Source organism: Paroedura picta, chromosome 10 (genome assembly GCF_049243985.1).
Source record: "Paroedura picta isolate Pp20150507F chromosome 10, Ppicta_v3.0, whole genome shotgun sequence".
Lineage (NCBI taxonomy): Eukaryota > Metazoa > Chordata > Lepidosauria > Squamata > Gekkonidae > Paroedura > Paroedura picta.
Genome location: NC_135378.1, coordinates 1,842,788 through 1,860,931, shown reverse-complemented (window position 1 = coordinate 1,860,931; position 18,144 = coordinate 1,842,788). Strand labels below are relative to the sequence as shown.

General features: G+C 47.4%; 1 protein-coding gene across 10 annotated transcripts in view; it reads left to right on the top strand.

The window, feature by feature from the left end:
* FOXM1 (forkhead box M1) overlaps positions 1 to 10,882 on the top strand; it is a 222,687-nt gene extending 211,805 nt beyond the window's left edge. For all 10 annotated transcript variants that reach the window (XM_077301791.1, XM_077301794.1, XM_077301792.1 and 7 more), the window contains one exon: positions 8,170 to 10,882. In XM_077301791.1, the coding sequence (XP_077157906.1) occupies positions 8,170 to 9,186 (1,017 nt within the window). In that variant the 3' untranslated portion in view covers positions 9,187 to 10,882. The remainder of the gene's footprint in view (positions 1 to 8,169) is intronic.
* The last annotated feature ends 7,262 nt before the right edge of the window (positions 10,883 to 18,144 follow it).

Genomic DNA, 18,144 nt, shown 5'->3' with positions numbered 1-18,144 from the left:
CAATCTTGGTTCATCTAAATGTTTTCATTCAAAAAACACATACTAAGATCTGTCATCAATCTTCCTTATTGACAGCTAGTAAAAATTACTGTCGAGTAAAATGGACCTCACAATTAAATCTATCAATAACCGAGCTCTTGAACACAGACCAGTTCAAATGTCTTCAATCTGCTTTATTAACAGCTAAATCTCCAGCTGCTCTTTTGGAGAGCTACAGCACTTTGACTCAGGGACTATACCAACATTTATCCTGTAAAAAAACCATCCCTCTAAGACAACAACACCACCCCTCGAGGGCGTGGTTTGACAAGGACTGTGTTAAAGCCAAGAAAGCTCTTATTTCCAGCTACCAGACTTTTATATCTAACACCACCTTAGCAGCGGCTCTGGAAGTTTTTCACCAGAAGAGATTCTATAAACAACTACTGGCACGTAAAAAAAAGGATGCCATTAAAAATAATTGGTCTCGACTCATTCAGGCTGTTAAAACAAAGGACTCAGTATCATTCTGGCAGCTAACATCAGACTCTCAAAGTACTGTTACAGATACGACGAATTGTCAAATTTCCTCAGAAACATGGGAGTCATATTTTCAGGAACTATATATGGATTCCAATGCTGAAGGAGAACATTCTAACCAATCAATAGAAAACTTACCAACATGGACACCAGTATCTGAGGGTGAGATAAAGAGTTTAATAGCTCAACTAAGATTGGGAAAAGCTCCAGGGGAAGACCTAATCCCTGCAGAGATGATCAAAAATAATTTGGAATTCTGGGCCCCTATCTTAGCTTCACTCTTCACCTGCATTGATGCCCATGGCTGTATACCCAAAGACTGGGGACTTGCAATTGTCATCCCAATTTACAAAAAAGGGAGGAGAAGTGATCCTGCTAATTATAGACCAATTAGCCTCCTCAACATAATTAGTAAGCTTTACGCAAGGCACCTTCAATCCAAATTTCAGGAATGGATGGAACAGGAAAATGTCCTTGCTGAAGAACAAGCTGGCTTTAGAGAGGGTCGATCCACTATCGACCAGTGTCTGGTTCTACATCACCTTATTGAGAAATACTCTTCTCGCTACACAACTTCCCTCTATGCCGCTTTTATAGATTTCAAAGCAGCTTTTGACTCCATTTCCCGTGTCAAATTGTGGGAGAAATTGGAGAATTCTTCAGTAGACCGTCGGCTGCTCTATTTAATACGTACGTTACATGAAGGGACCTCACTGAAAGTGAGGTGCAACCCTCAGGGTCATCTCTCCACTCCTGTTAAAACTCAAAAAGGTGTTAAGCAAGGATGTATACTGGCCCCATTTCTATTTAATTTTTATATCAATGATATTGTGAGCCATCTCAATAACTTGAGCTTTCATCCTCCAAAACTTGCTGGAAGTCACATTTCTGTTCTTCTGTATGCAGATGATGCAGTAATTCTCTCAAGAACACCTATTGGACTTAAAAGAGCACTGAATGCATTGTCGTTATATTGTGAAGGGGAACAATTAGAGCTTAATTATCAGAAAACCAAAATCATGACATTTGCCAAAAGGCCAAAAAAATATACCTGGCACATTGACAGAACCAAAATAGAACAGGTTTCCTGTTTTAAATATTTGGGAGTCGTTTTGCAATCAACTGGCCGCAGGTTAGCCCATGGGGCTTATGTCGCTGGAAAGGCACAAAAAAGTGCAAATGCCATCCTCAGATTCCTTAGGCTGAAAGGAGGTCATTATATCCCTGCAGCTCTAAAATTGTTTGAAGCTAAGTCAATGGCACAACTGCTATATGGTGCGCAGCTAGGTCCTTATTCCAACTTTGCATTATTGGAATCTGTACAATCCAAATTCCTAAGATCAGCCATCCAAGTCCCGAGATGTGTCTCCAGTGCCGCCTTGCGACTTGAGACTGGCCTTATGAAGGTGGAGGCAAGAGTATGGTTAAACATTCTCAATTACTGGCTTAAAATCTCTTTTTCCCCCTGTGGATTAGCTTCCTTGATAATGAAGGATGACTTCCAGTCTTCATGGAAACAATCAGTGAGGGGGAAAATCGCAGCTTTGGTATTTTCTCCAGAATTTCTGGTTCGGATGGCCTATGACCAAGCTAAAGAGGTTATCAAACAGCGAGTAGTGGATATAGAACGCCAACATGATCTAGCGAATACCTCTGCCTTCATTGTTAGTGAAGGCTACAGGTATGTCACAGCTCCCTTGGCTTATTTAAAGAATCTTGAGGTGCCTAGCCACCGGAGGGCCTTCACTTTAGCTCGTTGCAATGCCCTTCCCTCAGCTGTACTTGAAGGGAGATACAAGAAAATCCCCTATGGTGAAAGGAAGTGCCCCTGTGGCTCTGGTCAGATAGAAACATTGGAACATATCCTTTTGTATTGTCAGTTTTATGATGACATACGTTCCATATTTATCACACCATGGCTACATAGAGTCCCAGGGTGCTCAGAACAATTTTATATCTCCCTGCTGCTCACAGACACAAATTGTTCCATCACATATAGTGTCGCCAGGTTTTGTGCTGCAGCCATGAAAAGGCGGTGGAAGTTGACTAAAACTTAACAGACCCTGAGAGCATTTAGAACAAATTCCTATATTTCCATTTAATTCTAATTTATATTTTAGCAGACTCATAGTCTAAGTGTTTAACATAATGCTATTTTAGGAGTAAAACTGTGTTTTAGCCATATTATTTATGTAATTGTGAAATTGTTTTGATTTTGCTGGTCTATGACCGTAATAAAGAATACTACTACTACTACAATGGGACTATGACATCTTGTGATTTTGATGTGATGCCTCTGTTGATACAGCCCAAAATGGCATTTGCCTTTTTTTTTACCGCTGCATCACACTTTCTGCTCATGTTTAGTTTACAATCCACAAGTACCCCAAGGTCTCGTTCACACACAGTGTTACCTAGAAGCGTATCCCCCATCCAGTAGGCATGCTTTTCATTTTTTTGACCCAGATGCAGAACTTTTATCTTTATTAAATTGCATCTTGTTCTCATTTGCCCATTTTTCCATTGTGTAGCAAAGTTGCTGTGGAAATTGCATACGCTAGCTCTTGCCTAGCTCAATTATTTAGGGTAGTTTGATCGCTTACCGCTCTCGAAGGAGGGCGTCAAATTTCTTGACAACTGGACCTTAGCTGTGAGACTTTTGCGAGCTATTTTGCGGATAAAGTCTTGTCACTCCGCCACGACCTTCCGGCCACAATTGGTACAGTAAATGAACTGGAGGCCTGCTGGCTGTCCTTGGATGTTACGTTTGATGGCTTCAGGCGGCTCTCCTTATCCGAAGTGGACATGTTGCTGGGGAAGGGCAGAGCAACCACTTGTCCATCTTGGCTCCTCAAGGGGGATGGGAGTCAGATAGTGGATCAGCTCAGGGACATTATCAACTGCTTCCTGCAATCTGGAGAGTTCCCTGAGTTACTTAAGGAGGCAGTGCTTCGCACACTCCTTAAGAAACCATCGCTGGACCTGCAGGAACCAGCTAACTACTGAACAGTTGAGCACCTACCATTCCTGGGAAAGGTGGTGGAAAGGGCCGCGGTGGACCAGCTCCTGGTGTACCTGGAAGAAACTTCAGCACTTGACCCATATCAGTCTGGCTTTTGTCCTATCCACGAGGTGGAGATGGTGCTGGTTGCCCTATTGGATGACCTCCTTTGCCAGCTGGATTAAGGTGGGTCTGCTGTGCTTGTTCTATTAGATCTGTTGGCCACGTTTGACATGGTCGCACCACGAGCTGCTGGCACACTGCCTCACCGGGACGGGGATAAGGGTCACAGCTCTTAGCTGGATACGCTCCTTCCTCCACAACCGGACCCAGAGGGTGGAAATTGGGGAGGAGTTATCGGGCCCTTATCGACTCCCGTGTGGGGTCCCTCAGGGTTCAGTGCTCTCCCCCTTTTTGGTCCTGGCCCCGACCTGGTGGAATGAGCTCCCAGAGGAGCTGCAGGCCTTGTGGGAGAAATCAGCATTCCGCAGGGCTTGCAAAACAAAGCTCTTCTGCCAGGTCGTGGGATGAGGCTGGGCTGCATGGAATATCTGGCCCCTTTTACAGCAGCAGTAGCCAAGTCTATGTGGCACCCTCTATCCTCACCCCCCCCCTCTATAGTTGGGTTACTGAGTGAAAATGTACACATGAGTTGAGTTTTTACCACATCTTATGTTACTAGTTGAGGAATTGTGTATGATGTACTTTTATATGTTTTATTCTATGGTTTTAGTGGGTTTTTATATTTTGTAACTAGCCTTGGGCCTCCGGGGAGAGGCGAGCCGTAAATCTAAGAAATAAATAAATAGATAGATAAATAAGTATGATTCTATGATTCATATATATTTTCAATGAAAAGATTTCTTTTGCACGAAATAGTCTGCTTGTGAAAAATTTGATTAATTTTTCTTTACACATTTTAAATTTCTTAAACATTTATTTATTTATTTATTTATTTATTTATCATATTTCTATAGCGCCCTCCCCGGAGGCTCAGGGGAGTTTACATTATAACAGAGAACCTTACATAAAACAGTCTGTAGAACATGTACATCGATAACCAGCAATTGCAACCAAACACAACACAGTATAACAGTAAACAGTCGTGATACAAACAGGTCCAGGGCTTGTTGGTGGGATTCTGAGGGAGGGGTGGGGGGGAGCAGGGGCCCTTGGTCGCTGCGCAGTGCCACATTATTGCATGATGTGACCATATATGGTCATGTTGACTCCCCAAAATGGCCAATGATGAGCCTGGAAGGGGGTAGGAAGGGGCCCTGGTGGATGTGTACACTATGCTTCCAAACCATATTCTGCACAGTTGTGCCACTTCTGGGATTTTTTAAGTCCTGAAGAATATTTCAGGAGTTTCTCAATGGTAAAATACTTAAGAAGGGCTGCAGTAAAAGATTTCTGTTGCATCATAACTGAAGTTGTTTTTTCTCTAATCTTTGCTGTGAGTTTGGCCATTTCAGCCAATCCACTAAGGCAGGTTTCCCCAACCCCCGGTCCAGGGACCGGGACCGGTCTGTAGATAAGTCGGTACCGGGCAGCGGCTCCTCCTCGCTCTCCTCTCAGGGGCTGCCCTGCCACTCTGCCGCCAGCTCACCTTTGGTGCTCTCCAGTGGCCGCCATGGTGGGGCTCCCCCTCGGCGTGGCACTGCGCAGGTGCTGCTGGCAGCGCCCCCCAGTGGGCAGCAGGAAGTCAGGGGCACCAGCTGGAAAGCAAGTGGAGCAGGGGCTCAGCCCTCGGCCAATAACTACCTCCCCCCCCTGGGCCTCAGTAAAATTGTCAAGCATTGACCAGACCCCGGTGATAAAAAGGTTGGGGACCACTGCACTAAGGGAACCTGGGGCTCTTGCACTGCCTCAGTTTCGCTTCGCTGTATCCGGCACATAGTGACTCTCATGGATGCCCCGGCCTCTGGAACCAATCCTGATGCCTTAGCCTGCATCATAGCAGCTCCTGCTTCTGTGGTTGCTTTCCCTGCCCTTGCGCAGGAGACTAGGTTTGCCATAAGAGGACTCCGCATCAGAACTTCTACAGGAATCCTCATCCCATTTCTTGGGCAGTTTCTTCCCTACCTCTACTAGGAAGCGTCATCTCGCCACCTGCACCTTCTTGCCTTTTCCCAATAGTATAACGGCTAGATGTATAACAGCTGGTAGCGGCATCCAGCTCTTTGTGCAGGACCTGCACGTCACAACCCACCATTGTTAGATGTCTGGGCAATTCCTTGCCCCCGCAGACAGCCAGTGTTCAGGATCCTCATTGTAGTGGGTTAGGGCTCAGCTGCCTTGACGCTCAGTGATGTACTGGGTTCTCTGCGGCCCACACTAGGATAGTGTGCTCAGCGCTTGCACTATTCTGACAACCATGGCCCGGCATGCTTCTCTTTTTTCTTCTCCTGCTTGGGGACTGAGTTGAGGTGGCCACTTCACACTCTGTAGTGGCATTAGCAGTTGTTGTAGGTTCCGAGGGTTTATCCTCCATCTGCATGTTGAGAACAGAGATTCACTCTTGAGGAGTGAGGGACTTCAATTTCTAAATAAGCAAACTCATGGAATTAAATCTTTATTTAACATAATGTAAGTGTCTACTGTGAAGGCAAAGTCAGAACTGGTTCAACAAAGCATAGGGTGCATCATATAGGAACTCTTTTTCCCCTCCCTTGAGAACTCAAACTAGACATAGTTCAAAGGAGTCAAAACATAGATATAACTATTTGGCCCTCAAGGAACAGGAAGGTCTGGGAACTACAGGCATCTAAGGAAAGGGGAGGATGGAATGCGGAGGGGAGGTAATGAGTCATAAAACATAGCGGCATGAATGCAACCTTAAGGTGTCAAGCAGAGGCCTCTGTGTTACATCAAGCCAAAGAGCTAAGCTAGGTAAACACCATTATAGCATAGAATAAAATAATGGCAGAAATACATGGGGTTTCTGACAACCGTCCACACCCCGTGGCCAGGATGGAAGCCAGATTGAAATGAGTCAAGAACTGACGCTTCCCCTGGGAATGCCAAGGGTTTGATCCACAATTGCCCTTTCAACCACCCTTCCCAGAAACACCAGATGCGAGAGATGACAGTAGCTGGCTGGGTCCTGGTGTTCCAATGATGTTTTTCAGTACAGGCCAAACCACTGCCTCCTTGAGCCTCTTCGAGAATTCCAAAAATTCTTTCAACTTAATCATTAATAGCTCTATTTCTTTCAGAGAATATTCGAGATTCAAAAACATATTTTCTACAATAGCTCTCCGTTGTATATTTCTTTTCTAATTTTAATACCTCCAGTTCTTTCATCTTCTCTAATACAATGCTGAAATAAGCAAGTGAGGTGATAATGGGCAACCTTGTCTTGTCCATTTTTTAATCTCACATGATCTAGTTAAGATTTATAATTATCCTTGCAAACTGAGAAGACTAGACCAGTGGTCCCCAACCTTGTTATCACCGGGGACCACTCAATGCTTGACAATTTTACTGAGGCCCACTGGGGGGGGGTAGTTTACTCCTCTACTCTCAACCACTGCCCTAACGCTCTCTGACTCTGGTTGCTATGGTAATGTTTAAACATCCCTTCAAAATAAGATACAGACACGCCACAACGATGAACATAAGGAATATTTTATTTTCATGGAAATTTTAACTCTGAGGGGGCACCAAACACTCAACTGCTGGTGGGAAATGGCATCAAGAAGGGAACTGTCATTTCCCAGGCGAGAGAGTTGTGGCATTGTGATGCTTTTCGGAAGAGTATTGCGTTGGTTGGAATAGTGCCAGGAGCAGGTCTAGGATCCTTGCAGAACATCCCTCGGAAGAGTTGCTCCGGGTGAAAGTCTTTTGTATCCCCGGTCAGTGTGAAGCGATCCTGAGTCTGCTTCTTGTTCTGAGATGGAGGGGCTCAGATGGGGCAAGAACCGGCTGTTGTGAATCCAGAGAGAGAGAGAGAGATGCTCCCCCCCCCCCCGACACCAGGAAAGCAGGATCCCTGAATCTCAACTGGGAAACTGGGAAATTTCCTGTTTATGAAAGCAGACAGGGATACCAGGCTGTGATACTCTTCATTCACTCCAGGAACAGCAAACCTTTCTAGAAAAGTTTCTTTATTAGATCAAGGTCACAACATCTTGATAACAACTATGGGTGAGAACATGACGGGGGGGGGAGAGGGAGGGGAGGAATGTTAGGGCGTCTAGCTACAAAGGTCCTTGGGGGTCAGCCAGGCAAGATAATAAATCTGAACAGGACTACAGACTACTAAATCATGGCAAAAATACCTGTGGGGTTCTGACAAAAGTGTACCACCCCCAGGTTCACAGTACTCTTCCAGCAATGCCAAGATAGTAAAAAGCCGACTCCTCCCGATGTCACACTGGGAAGCCCATTTTGTGTATCCTTGGTTTTGTTTATCTTGCTAATCTGCTTTATGCCAATGAAGGTATTCTGTGTGTGTGTGTGTGTGTGTGTGTCCTTGGTTACACATATTTTTAAAGTGAAACTAACCAGATCCCACGCAGTACAAAACCTTCATTTGAATGTAAGGCGTTCCTTCCCCTTTCCCTCCACCTACCCTGTTTTTTCAGTGCCTCTCCTTTGGTTTGCAGTTGTCACCTGTCCTTTTTCCTTCTACTTTTCATTTGTAGATGTTGCCATCTCATGTGAAGCCAGAAATCCCCATAAGAGAGGAGGTCTGTGGTGGGGAAGGGTCATCTCCATGGGCTTCCCAGCAGTCCACCAAGGAGGATGCCTGTCAGGCCAACCGAGGATTGCTCCCTGCGGTCCCGTCTATAAAGAAGGAAAGTGACTTTCTCCATCCTGATGAATGGGCCCCTCCATTCCAGACGGCGTTCCCTGTGCAGGATCCGCTCGTGCAGGGTGAGGAAGAGCTAAATTCTTTCCTGCCGGTGCCTGAAGAACAGAAGCAGCAGCCTGCAGCCCTCCAGCAGCCACCCGAGGAGAGGCCTGACTCAAGGTGGTGCGAAGTGCGTGAGATTGGCAGATCCAGAAGGAAGCAGCTGTTGGCCCTGCCTTGCCTGAAAGAGCCAGTCCTGCTCCTGCCAAAGAGCTGCCGTTCAGAGTCACTCCCACCGGAGCCCATCCCCCCCTTGGAAGAGGAGGCTCGTCCTCTGGGAAACACGCCCCCCCCTCACCCCTCCCAGGGGCCATGCGGACCACTTAGAACTCCAGTTCAAGAGAGTCTTCGTGAGCTGCCAGGTCCTCCTGCCCCTTGTGCTGGTGCTTCCCTGACACTGACGGATTCCTGGAGAGCGGTGCCCTTCCCCAAGGAAACGGGTGCCCAGGATTTTAGCCCCAGGAAGAGCCCCCCAATACCGATGCTGTCCCTCCAGCAGAGTTTGGACCTTAGCACTTCCCCAAGACCATCCATGTCTGATTCCCCTCAGCCATTGCTTCTAAACACAGAGGCCAGCGACATGGTCTCGGGACCACTGATAAGCTCTCCTGCATCCAGCAACCAGGCACCTCCAGAGTTTCCAGCCTCTGTCCTCCCTGGAAACGGCTCACTCCAAGAGGGCCTGTTCCTGGACACCATGAATGAGAGCTTGAGCAAAATCCTGCTGGACATCAGTTTCCCTGGCTTTGAGGAGGACGATCTGGGGACTGATCTCAGCTGGTCACAGTTTGTTCCCGATCAGAAATAATCGAAGGCAACTCACAGGTGAACAGACCAGTCTGTTCCACAAACTCCTTAGCTGGGAGAAGGTTGGCCATGGGCTGCCCACCAGCTGCTTAGCTGAGCTGAAAGGGAGTGCCTGGCCTGTGAATCTTTGTGCTTTGTAATCGTTTGGGGGACCAGATGCAGCCTCAATTGTTGTGTAAGAAAGAGAAGCAGTGGGCTTGAAAGTCCGGTTAGGTCTCCTCCCACATGTGCCTAACCATTCCCAGAGGAGGCTTGTGGATTTGCATTGCTGTTAGCTGACCTGGCTGGCTTGCCTGAAGCATTTGAGGCACATGGATGAGCAAAGCCCAGCCTGGGAGAGCTGCCCTTGCTCTTTCTATCAGCCTTTATCCTCAAGCTCCCAACACTGGACCCGGCACCTCTGTGGAGGGGTATGGGCCTGGGGGGGGGGGCACATTTATTTTAAGAGAGGACTGTATTTGTTCATCCATTAATAGCTGAAGATGGTCTGTGTGGGAATGACTGTACAGAGCACGTTCTTCTAACGATAGCTTGGCTGAGGCCTCCCAGTCCCTTTCAACTCAAGCTCCCCCATCCACCCCTCCCCAAGGCCCAGCAAACCAGTCCAGAGATGTGCTTGTGCCTGCAGCCACATAGACATGGTGTGGTGTGATGCAGCCTGGAAGTGGCCTCCTGCCTTCAGCTGCCCTCAAGCCCTGCGGCTAGGAGCCGGTCTGCGGGACGGCCTCAGGCAGCCAGGTGCTTCTGCCCCTCTGGCACGAGCAGAGCTGTGGGGAGTGAGGTCTGTGCAGGTGGAGCCTGGAAACTGGGCAGTCGCAGCAGCTCGGCACTTCTCCTGGTGCTATGAATAGCTGCCCTTTTCTTTAGTTAAAGATGAAAACCGTGGGATGTGTAATTTTGTATGATGAACTGGGGATGCCTTAGCCGCAGGAGCCACCCGCATGCAGCTGCTTCCACTCTGTGGCCCATTTATGTTCCTTGGAACAGCCTGTGCCATAAAGCCACAGAAGGTCTTCCTCTGAGTGGTGTCCTGGCTGACCACTCCTGCCAGAAGGTCCCATGAAGTTGGGGGGAGGCTCCCCACAGCACAGAGCGGATTGGCAGGAACGTGGCTCAGCCTCACAGGACCTTCTCCTGCCTGCCCTGGCCCTGGCCCTGGCCCTGGCCCGCTTTGGAAGAGGGGCTGCAGGGCAGAGGGGAGGCACGTTCCTTCCCCAGGGCATGGAGGGGTCAGGTTTGTTTCTTAGTCCTACCCAAGTCCTTTACAAAACTGAAACTTTCCCCCATAGCACAGTGCACTTGCCTGAAAGAAACAGATTGACGATGCTGACCTCACAGATCAGGAGTGAGGGAATGGCTCCATACGGGTCCAAAACATCCTGTGGGGGGGGGGGTCCACTCCCTGGTAAGGGCAGGTAACGCTGCCCACCAAAATGGCATTCGTGTGGTGAAAATTTCCAGCCAATTATGCCGTAGCTCCCATAAGAGCAAAAACAAGATGCTCATGAATGAGATGAGTCCCGGCCCCCACAGAGCCCGCCTCACTTTCTGATGCTTTTCTATGAATCAGAAGAGCTGGTTTCTAAATCTGCTTTTCACTACCTGAAAGAGTCGGAGAGGTCTTAGAGATTTAAACAATGTTAAAACAAGTGTCAGGAGCAGATCTATTGCTTACCATTAAAAAGGTCTTTACTGAATCATGACGTGTTCCCTCAAGGAGAGTTGGCTTGGCTGCGTGTGGAGGGGGTCTCTGGCTCCCCTGGCTCTCCCCATTCGAGGCCGCTGCTCTTAACCCCTCCCACCAAGCTGAAGAGGGTGAAGAAAGTAGGTGCCCACCAGGTCTCCCTTCTGGGGGAGCCACAAAGGCTTGCCTGCCCAAATGAACTCTTGCGTTGGAGCAAACAGCAGAGAAAGATCCCCTTTTAAAAACAGAAGCAGATGGGAGCGGAGGCTGCCAGTAAGAGGGCCTTGGGAGAGGCGGGCAGGCAGGCTTCTGCGTGAGCTCGGCTCTCCAAGAAGACTTCCTCCTAGGGACTCAGACCTGCTGCCTGAGTCTGGCTTAAGGGCTTTCCTGACCTGGACAGCCCAGGCTAGGTGGTGATTGGAAGCTAAGCACGGTCAGCCAATAGGTAATGTGAATCAGCGCTCCCTTGTCCTCATGCTCGTTAAGCTGCCCAAAGAATTTGAAAAGATCGATGAAGCAAGACTGCTGATTTTTGCTCAGATGCTGCTCCTTGATGTGCTTAACAATTTCTGCTAATTTATCTGAAATGGATGTTAGGCAAATAATTCTGTGATTCCCTGGGTCTGCTCTGAATCCCTTTCAAAGAACCAGTTTGGCTTTTGCTACTTCCCAGTTGTCCTCAGGGAAGCCAGTTGTAGCAGGATGCTGTTTAGGGGATCAGCTGAGTTCCTTAAGAGCCCCGGGGTGGAATTCATCTGGACTTGGAGACTTTGGTTTTCAGATGGGCGGCTGTGTTGGTCTGAAGCAGGACAAAGGTTTGAGGCCAAGGACAGCATAAGACCAACAACTTTTTATTCAAGGTACAAGCTTTCACACACATGCACACTTTAAATAACTTTGAGTTCACCTACTTGCCCTGGAACTTTCTCATCACCTCCATTTTTTAGACACCCCTTCCCAAAAACTGACTCACGTACGGATATATGCCACATGTTTTCTACAGTGAAAACAGATGCATAGAATTCTGTTTATCTTCCTTAACCAATCTTTTAATTTTTCTCAACCAGTGGTACCATGACCTCTCAAGCTGGTTTTCAGGTTCCAGATATTGGAAGAGTCCCTCGGGGATCTGTCCTGGGCCTGTGTGGTTCAACATTCACAAGTGACTTGGACGAAGGAATAGAGGTTGCTTATTAAATTTGCAGACGATGCTAAAATGGGAGGGGTAGGAAACTTACCAGAAGACAAAATCAGGATACACAATTATCATAACAGGCTGGGAAATGAAAAAAAATGAATTTTAATAGGGACAAATGAAAAGTTCTGCATTTAGGTAGGAAAAATCAAATGCATCACTATAGGATGGGGGAGACTTGTCTTGGTTGTGCATATGGAAAGGATCTGGGGTCTTGGTGGACAATACAGGATATGGGTCAACATTGTGACTAGGCCTGTGTGATTCAGCTGCCAAAGCGGCTGTTCCCTCCAGGCGCAGCCAGTGCCGTGCCACAAGGGGGGATGCCAGCAGCAGTGTGACAGCAGGCGCAACCCGCTGTCATGCCGCTGCCGGCACTGCCCCCCCCCCCGCGGTTCTGGCTGCGCCTGGAGGGAAAGGCCGCCGAAGCAGCCGAATCACACAAGCCCAATTGTGACCTGGTGGCTGGCTAAAAAGGCAAATGGGATTTTGGGTTGTATGAAAAGAAATATAGTATCCAGATCGTGCACGGTGATCTTACCAATTGACTCTGCTGTGGTTAGACGTCACTTGGAATTCTGTTTTCAGTTTTGGGCACCACAACTAAAGGAAGATGTAGAGAAACTGGAGTGTGTCCAGAGGAGGGCTACAAAGATGGCGAGATGTATGCAGACTACGTCATATGAGGAAAGTTTGAGGGGACGGTCTCTTTAGCCTGGAAAGAAGATGACTAAGAGGTGATAGGATAACCATCTTGAAATTCTTGAAGGGCTGACATAGAGAGCAGAGCTGTTTTTCTGTTGCTCCAGAGGTTTGGTTAAGGACCAATGGGTTGAAATTAATTCAAAATAATTTTCAGCTAAACGTCTGGAAGAAGTTCCTGACAGCAGTTCCTCAGTGGAACAGGCTCCCTTGGGAGATGGTGCAGTCTCTTTTGGAAGTGTTTGAGCAGAGGCTAGATAGTTATCTGACAGAAATGCCAGTTTTATGAACTTAGGAAAATTGTGAGTGGGTGGGCAGGAAGGGATATTCCAGTGTTTGTCTCTTGTAGCCCTTCCTTGCATACTCAGGGAATTGCTGATGGCTACTGTGGGATGAGAAGTGTATTTTCTCCAGGCCATTCTGAATTCTGGGGATTTTTAGTGGAGGTATCCCTTGGGCATGAAATGGGGGTCACTGTGAATAGACAAGCTTTTTGAGTTCCTGCGTTGTGCAGGAGGTTGGAGGTCCCTTCCAACTCTATCCTGTAATTACATCCCCTCCTGCCCACCCACGCACAATCTGCCTATGTTAATAAAATAAGCATTTATGTCAGATGACTATCGAGGAGAACCCACCAACTCCCACGGAAGCCTATTCCTCTGAGGAACCACTCTGTCAGAAATCTCTTGGCATAGGCAGAGAGGCAATCCCTCATAGAAGCCTATTTGGATGAACAGAGAACTTCAAGAGGAATTAAGAAAGAAAAGGGAAATCTTCAGGAAATGGAGGGAAGGACAGAGCTCTAAAGAAGAGGACTGTAGGCACTGTAGATCAATCATCAGAAAGGCCAAAGCTGAGAGTAAGCTAAGATTGGCCAGGGAAGCCCATTGTGACAAGAAAAGATTTGTCAGTTATGTGAGGAGGAAACGTAAAGTAAAGGAGGCAATAGACCCACTGTTGGGTGCAGATGGACAAACTAACGGAGGATGCAGAGAAAACAGAAAGGCTCAGCGCCTGTTTTACATCTGTTTTTCCCCACAGGTCAAAGGGTTTAGACACATCTAGAGATGGCAGTAGCCAAGGGATAGTGTGTGGGTGGCAGGTTGACATGGACAAAGAGGTTGTTGAGAGGCATTTAGCTGCACTGGATCAGTTCAAATCCCCAGGGCCGGATGAAATGCACCCAAGAGTGCTCAAAGAACTTTCTGGATAACTTGCAGAACCCTTGTCCATCATCTTCAGGACCTCTTTAAGGACTGGAGATGTCCCGGAGGACTGGAAGAGAGGAAATGTTATTCCAATCTTCAAAAAAGGGAGGAAGGATGACCCGGGAAACTGAAGACCAGTGAGTCTGACCTCTGTCGAGGGGAAGATAATGGAGAAGATATTAAAGGGAGCGATTTGCAAACATCTGGAGGACAATTTGGTGATCCAAGGAAGTCAGCATGGATTTGTCTCCAACAGGTCCTGTCAGACCAACCTGCTTTCCTTTTTAGACCAAGTAACAGGTTTGCTGGATCGTGGAAATTCGGTTGATGTCGTTTACTTGGATTTTAGTAAAGCTTTTGATAAGGTTTCCCATTATGTTCTGCTGGATAAATGGAAGGACTGCAATCTGGATTTTCAGATAGATGGATAGGGATTTGGTTAGAGAACTGCACTCAGAGTTGTTGTCAATGGTGTTTCATCAGACTAGAGGGAGGTGAGTAGCGAGGTACCTCGGGGCTGGGTCCAGTACTTTTTAACATATTTATTAATCTAGATGAGGGAGTAGAGGGACTACTCATCAAGTCTGCAGATGACACCAAATTGGGATTGGCAAATACCCCACAAGATGAACTCTGTCTCTAACAAGATCTGAACACAATGGAAAAATGGCAAATGAAAACAAGATGCAATTTAATAAGGATAACTGTAAAGTTCTGCATCTGGGAAAGAAAAATGAAAAGCATGCCTACTAGATGGGGGATACGCTTCTAGGTAACACTGTGTGTGAACGAGACCTTGGGGTACTTGTGGATTGTAAGCTAAACAAGCAGGCAGTGTGATGCAGCAGTAAAAAAGGCGAATGCTATTTTGGGCTGTATCAACAGGGGCATCACATCAAAATCACAAGATGTCATTGTCCCATTGTATACTGCACTGATCAGACACCTGGAGTACTGTGTTCAGTTCTGGAGGCCAAGAAGATAATACCCCACAAGATAGAGACAGAGTTCAACAAGATCTGTAGATAAAATTGAAAGGGTACAGAGGAGAGCGACGAGGATGATCTGCGGCCAAGGGACCAAGCCCTATGAAGATAGGTTGAGGGACTTGGGAATGTTCAGCCTGGAAAAAAGGAGGTTGAGAAGGGGCATGATAGCCCTCTTTAAGTATTTGAAAGGTTGTCACTTGGAGGAGGGCAGGATGCTGTTTCTGTTGGCCGCAGAGGAGAGGACACGCAGTAATGGGTTTAAACTTCAAGTACAACGATATAGGCTAGATATCAGGAAAAAAAATTGTCATAGAGTAGTTCAGCAGTGGAATAGGCTGCCTAAGGAGGTGGTGAGCTCCCCCTCACTGGCAGTCTTCAAGCAAAGGTTGGATACACACTGCGTTGGGCTGATCCTGCGTTGAGCAGGGGGTTGGACTAGATGGCCTGTATGGCCCCTTTCAAATCTATGATTCTATAATTCTAAGTGAAGCAACTTGGAGACAGCCAGTACTATCTTGGCATACAAATAGAATGTAGAGAAGATTCTGGATAAAATTGAAAGGGTACAGAGGAGAGCGACGAGAATGATTTGGGACCAAGGGACCAAGCCCTATGAAGATAGGTTGAGGGATATGGGAATGTTCAGCCTGGAGAAAAGGAGGTTGAGAGGGGACATACTCTTCAAGTATTTGAAAGGTTGTCACTTGGAGGAGGGCAGGATGCTGTTCCCATTGGCTGCAGAGGATTGGACACACAGTAATGGGTTTAAACTTCAAGTACAACGATATAGGCTAGATATCAGGAAAAAAAAATTCACAGTCAGAGTAGTTCAGCAGTGGAATAGGCTGCCTAAGGAGGTGGTGAGCTCCCCCTCACTGGCAGTCTTCAAGCAAAGGTTGGATACACACTTTTCTTGGATGCTTTAGGATGCTTAAGGCTGATCCTGTGTTGAGCAGGGGGCTGGACTAGATGGCCTGTATGGCCCCTTCCAACTCTATGATTCATGTATGCCAGGCCCGGATCACAAATGGCCTTAAAGGTAAGTATCAAAACCTGATCTGGAATTCAACTGGGAGCCTATACAGTTGCCAGAGCAGAGACTGTATATGGGACCGCCAAGATGTACCCATGAAGACCTGACTGCTGGATTCTGGACTAGTTGCAGTTTCCAGAGCAAGTTACAGATGTCCATTCTATAGGCGAGAAATTTCGAATTCTAAATAAGCAAACCTTTTGAAGGAAGTTTCTTTATTAGAAAATGAACGTACCTACTACATTGAAGACATGGTCAGACCTGATTCACAGGACAAGCACTATAGGGACTCCCCCCGCCCCTGGGAACTCGCACCAGGCACAGTTCAAAGGAGTCATAACAGAGAGATAACCATTTGAGCTTCAAGGGATGGGAAAGTGTTGGAAACTACGGGACACAAAGGAAAGGAAGGCGAGGAGTGTTTGGGGAGGATGGCATACAAAAATACAACAGCAGGAAATCATTCTTGGGGTGTCAAGCTAAAGCATCTGGGGTTACATCAGGGTACAAAGGCCAGGCATGCCAAACACTCTAACATACAGCAGACTATATTCATGGCAGAAATACAAGGGTTTTCTAATAAAAACGTATAGTTCTTTAAGAAGCCCAATGATCATCCTAGTCTATGGCGGCAAAAAAGAGTGCTGTGGAAATGGATTTATTGAAATAACTGTATGAAACTTCAAACAAAGTGTATAGTGTCCAGAACACAGGAGGTGATGGCACCGCTTTTCTCCTCTCTTATTAGATCTCACTTATAGCATTGTACTTAGTATTGGGCACCATAATTGAAGAAGGGTGTTGACAAACTTGAGGGCTACAAAAACAGTGAGGAGTTTGGAGACCAAGGCATAGGAGGAAATGTTGAGAGAGCTTGGTCCATTTAGCCTGGAGAGAAGACAACTAAAAGGTGATATTATAGCCATCTTCAAATTCTTGAAGGGCTATCATATAGAACAGTGGCCCCCAACCTTTTTATCACTGGGGACCAGTCAACGCTTGACAATTTTTCTGAGGCCCGGGGAGGGGGGTAGTCTTTTGCTGAGGAACATTGCTGCCGCCTGAGCTCCTGCTCCGCTTGCTTTCCTGCTGGTGCCCCTGACTTCCTGCCTCCCACTGGGGGGTGCTGCCAGCAGCACCTGTGCAGTGCCATGTTGAGCAGAAGCCCCAGCCATGGCAGCTGCTGGAGAGCACCAAAGGTGAGCCGGCGGCAGAGTGGCAGGGCAGCCCCCAAAGCAGCAGCTGGGCAGACGAGGAGATAAGCCACAGCCCGGTACCGACTGATCCATGCCCCGGTCCCGATCCCCGGACTGGAGATTGGGGACCACTGATATAGAAGATGGAGCAGAATTGTTTTCGGTTGCCCCAGGTGGTTGGACAAGAATAAATGGGTTGAAATTAATTCAAAATAATTTTCGGCTACACATTCAGAAGTAGTTCCTGGCAGTTCCTCAGTGGAACAGGCTTCCTTGTGAGGTGATGGGTTTTCTTTCTTTGGCCGTTTTTAAGGCTAGATAGTCATCTGGCAGAAATGCTAATTTTATAAACTTTGACACATTGTGAGTGGGTGAGCAGGAAGGGATGTGCCAGGGTTTGTCTCTTGTGGCCCTTCCTTGCTGACTCAGGGAATTGGTGGTCGCCACTGAGGGACGGGAGGTAGATTTCCTCCAGGACAGGCTGGATTCTGGAGATTTTTGATCTGGGGGGGGATCACTGGGGCATGAAATTGGGGTCACTGTGAGTGGGCAGGTAGTTGTGACTTCTTGCATTGTGCAGGGGGTTGAACTAGATGTCTCTGGAGGTCTCTTCCAACTCTCTGTTTCTATGAAGCTATATACACCACATTACTCATCACCACAATGTAGGCACATGCCTTGGCCATTGTAACAAAGCTGAGGCCAAGTTAAAGAGCCTCTTGTGGCGCAGAGTGGTAAGCGGCAGAAATGCAGTTTGAAAGCTCTGCCCATGAGGCTGGGAGTTCGATCCCAGCAGCTGGCTCAAGGTCGACTCAGCCTTCCATCCTCCTGAGGTCGGTAAAATGAGTACCCAGCTTGCTGGGGGGTAAACGGTAATGACTGGGGAAGGCACTGGCAAACCACCCCGTATTGAGTCTGCCATGAAAACGCTGGCGGGCGTCACCCCAAGAGT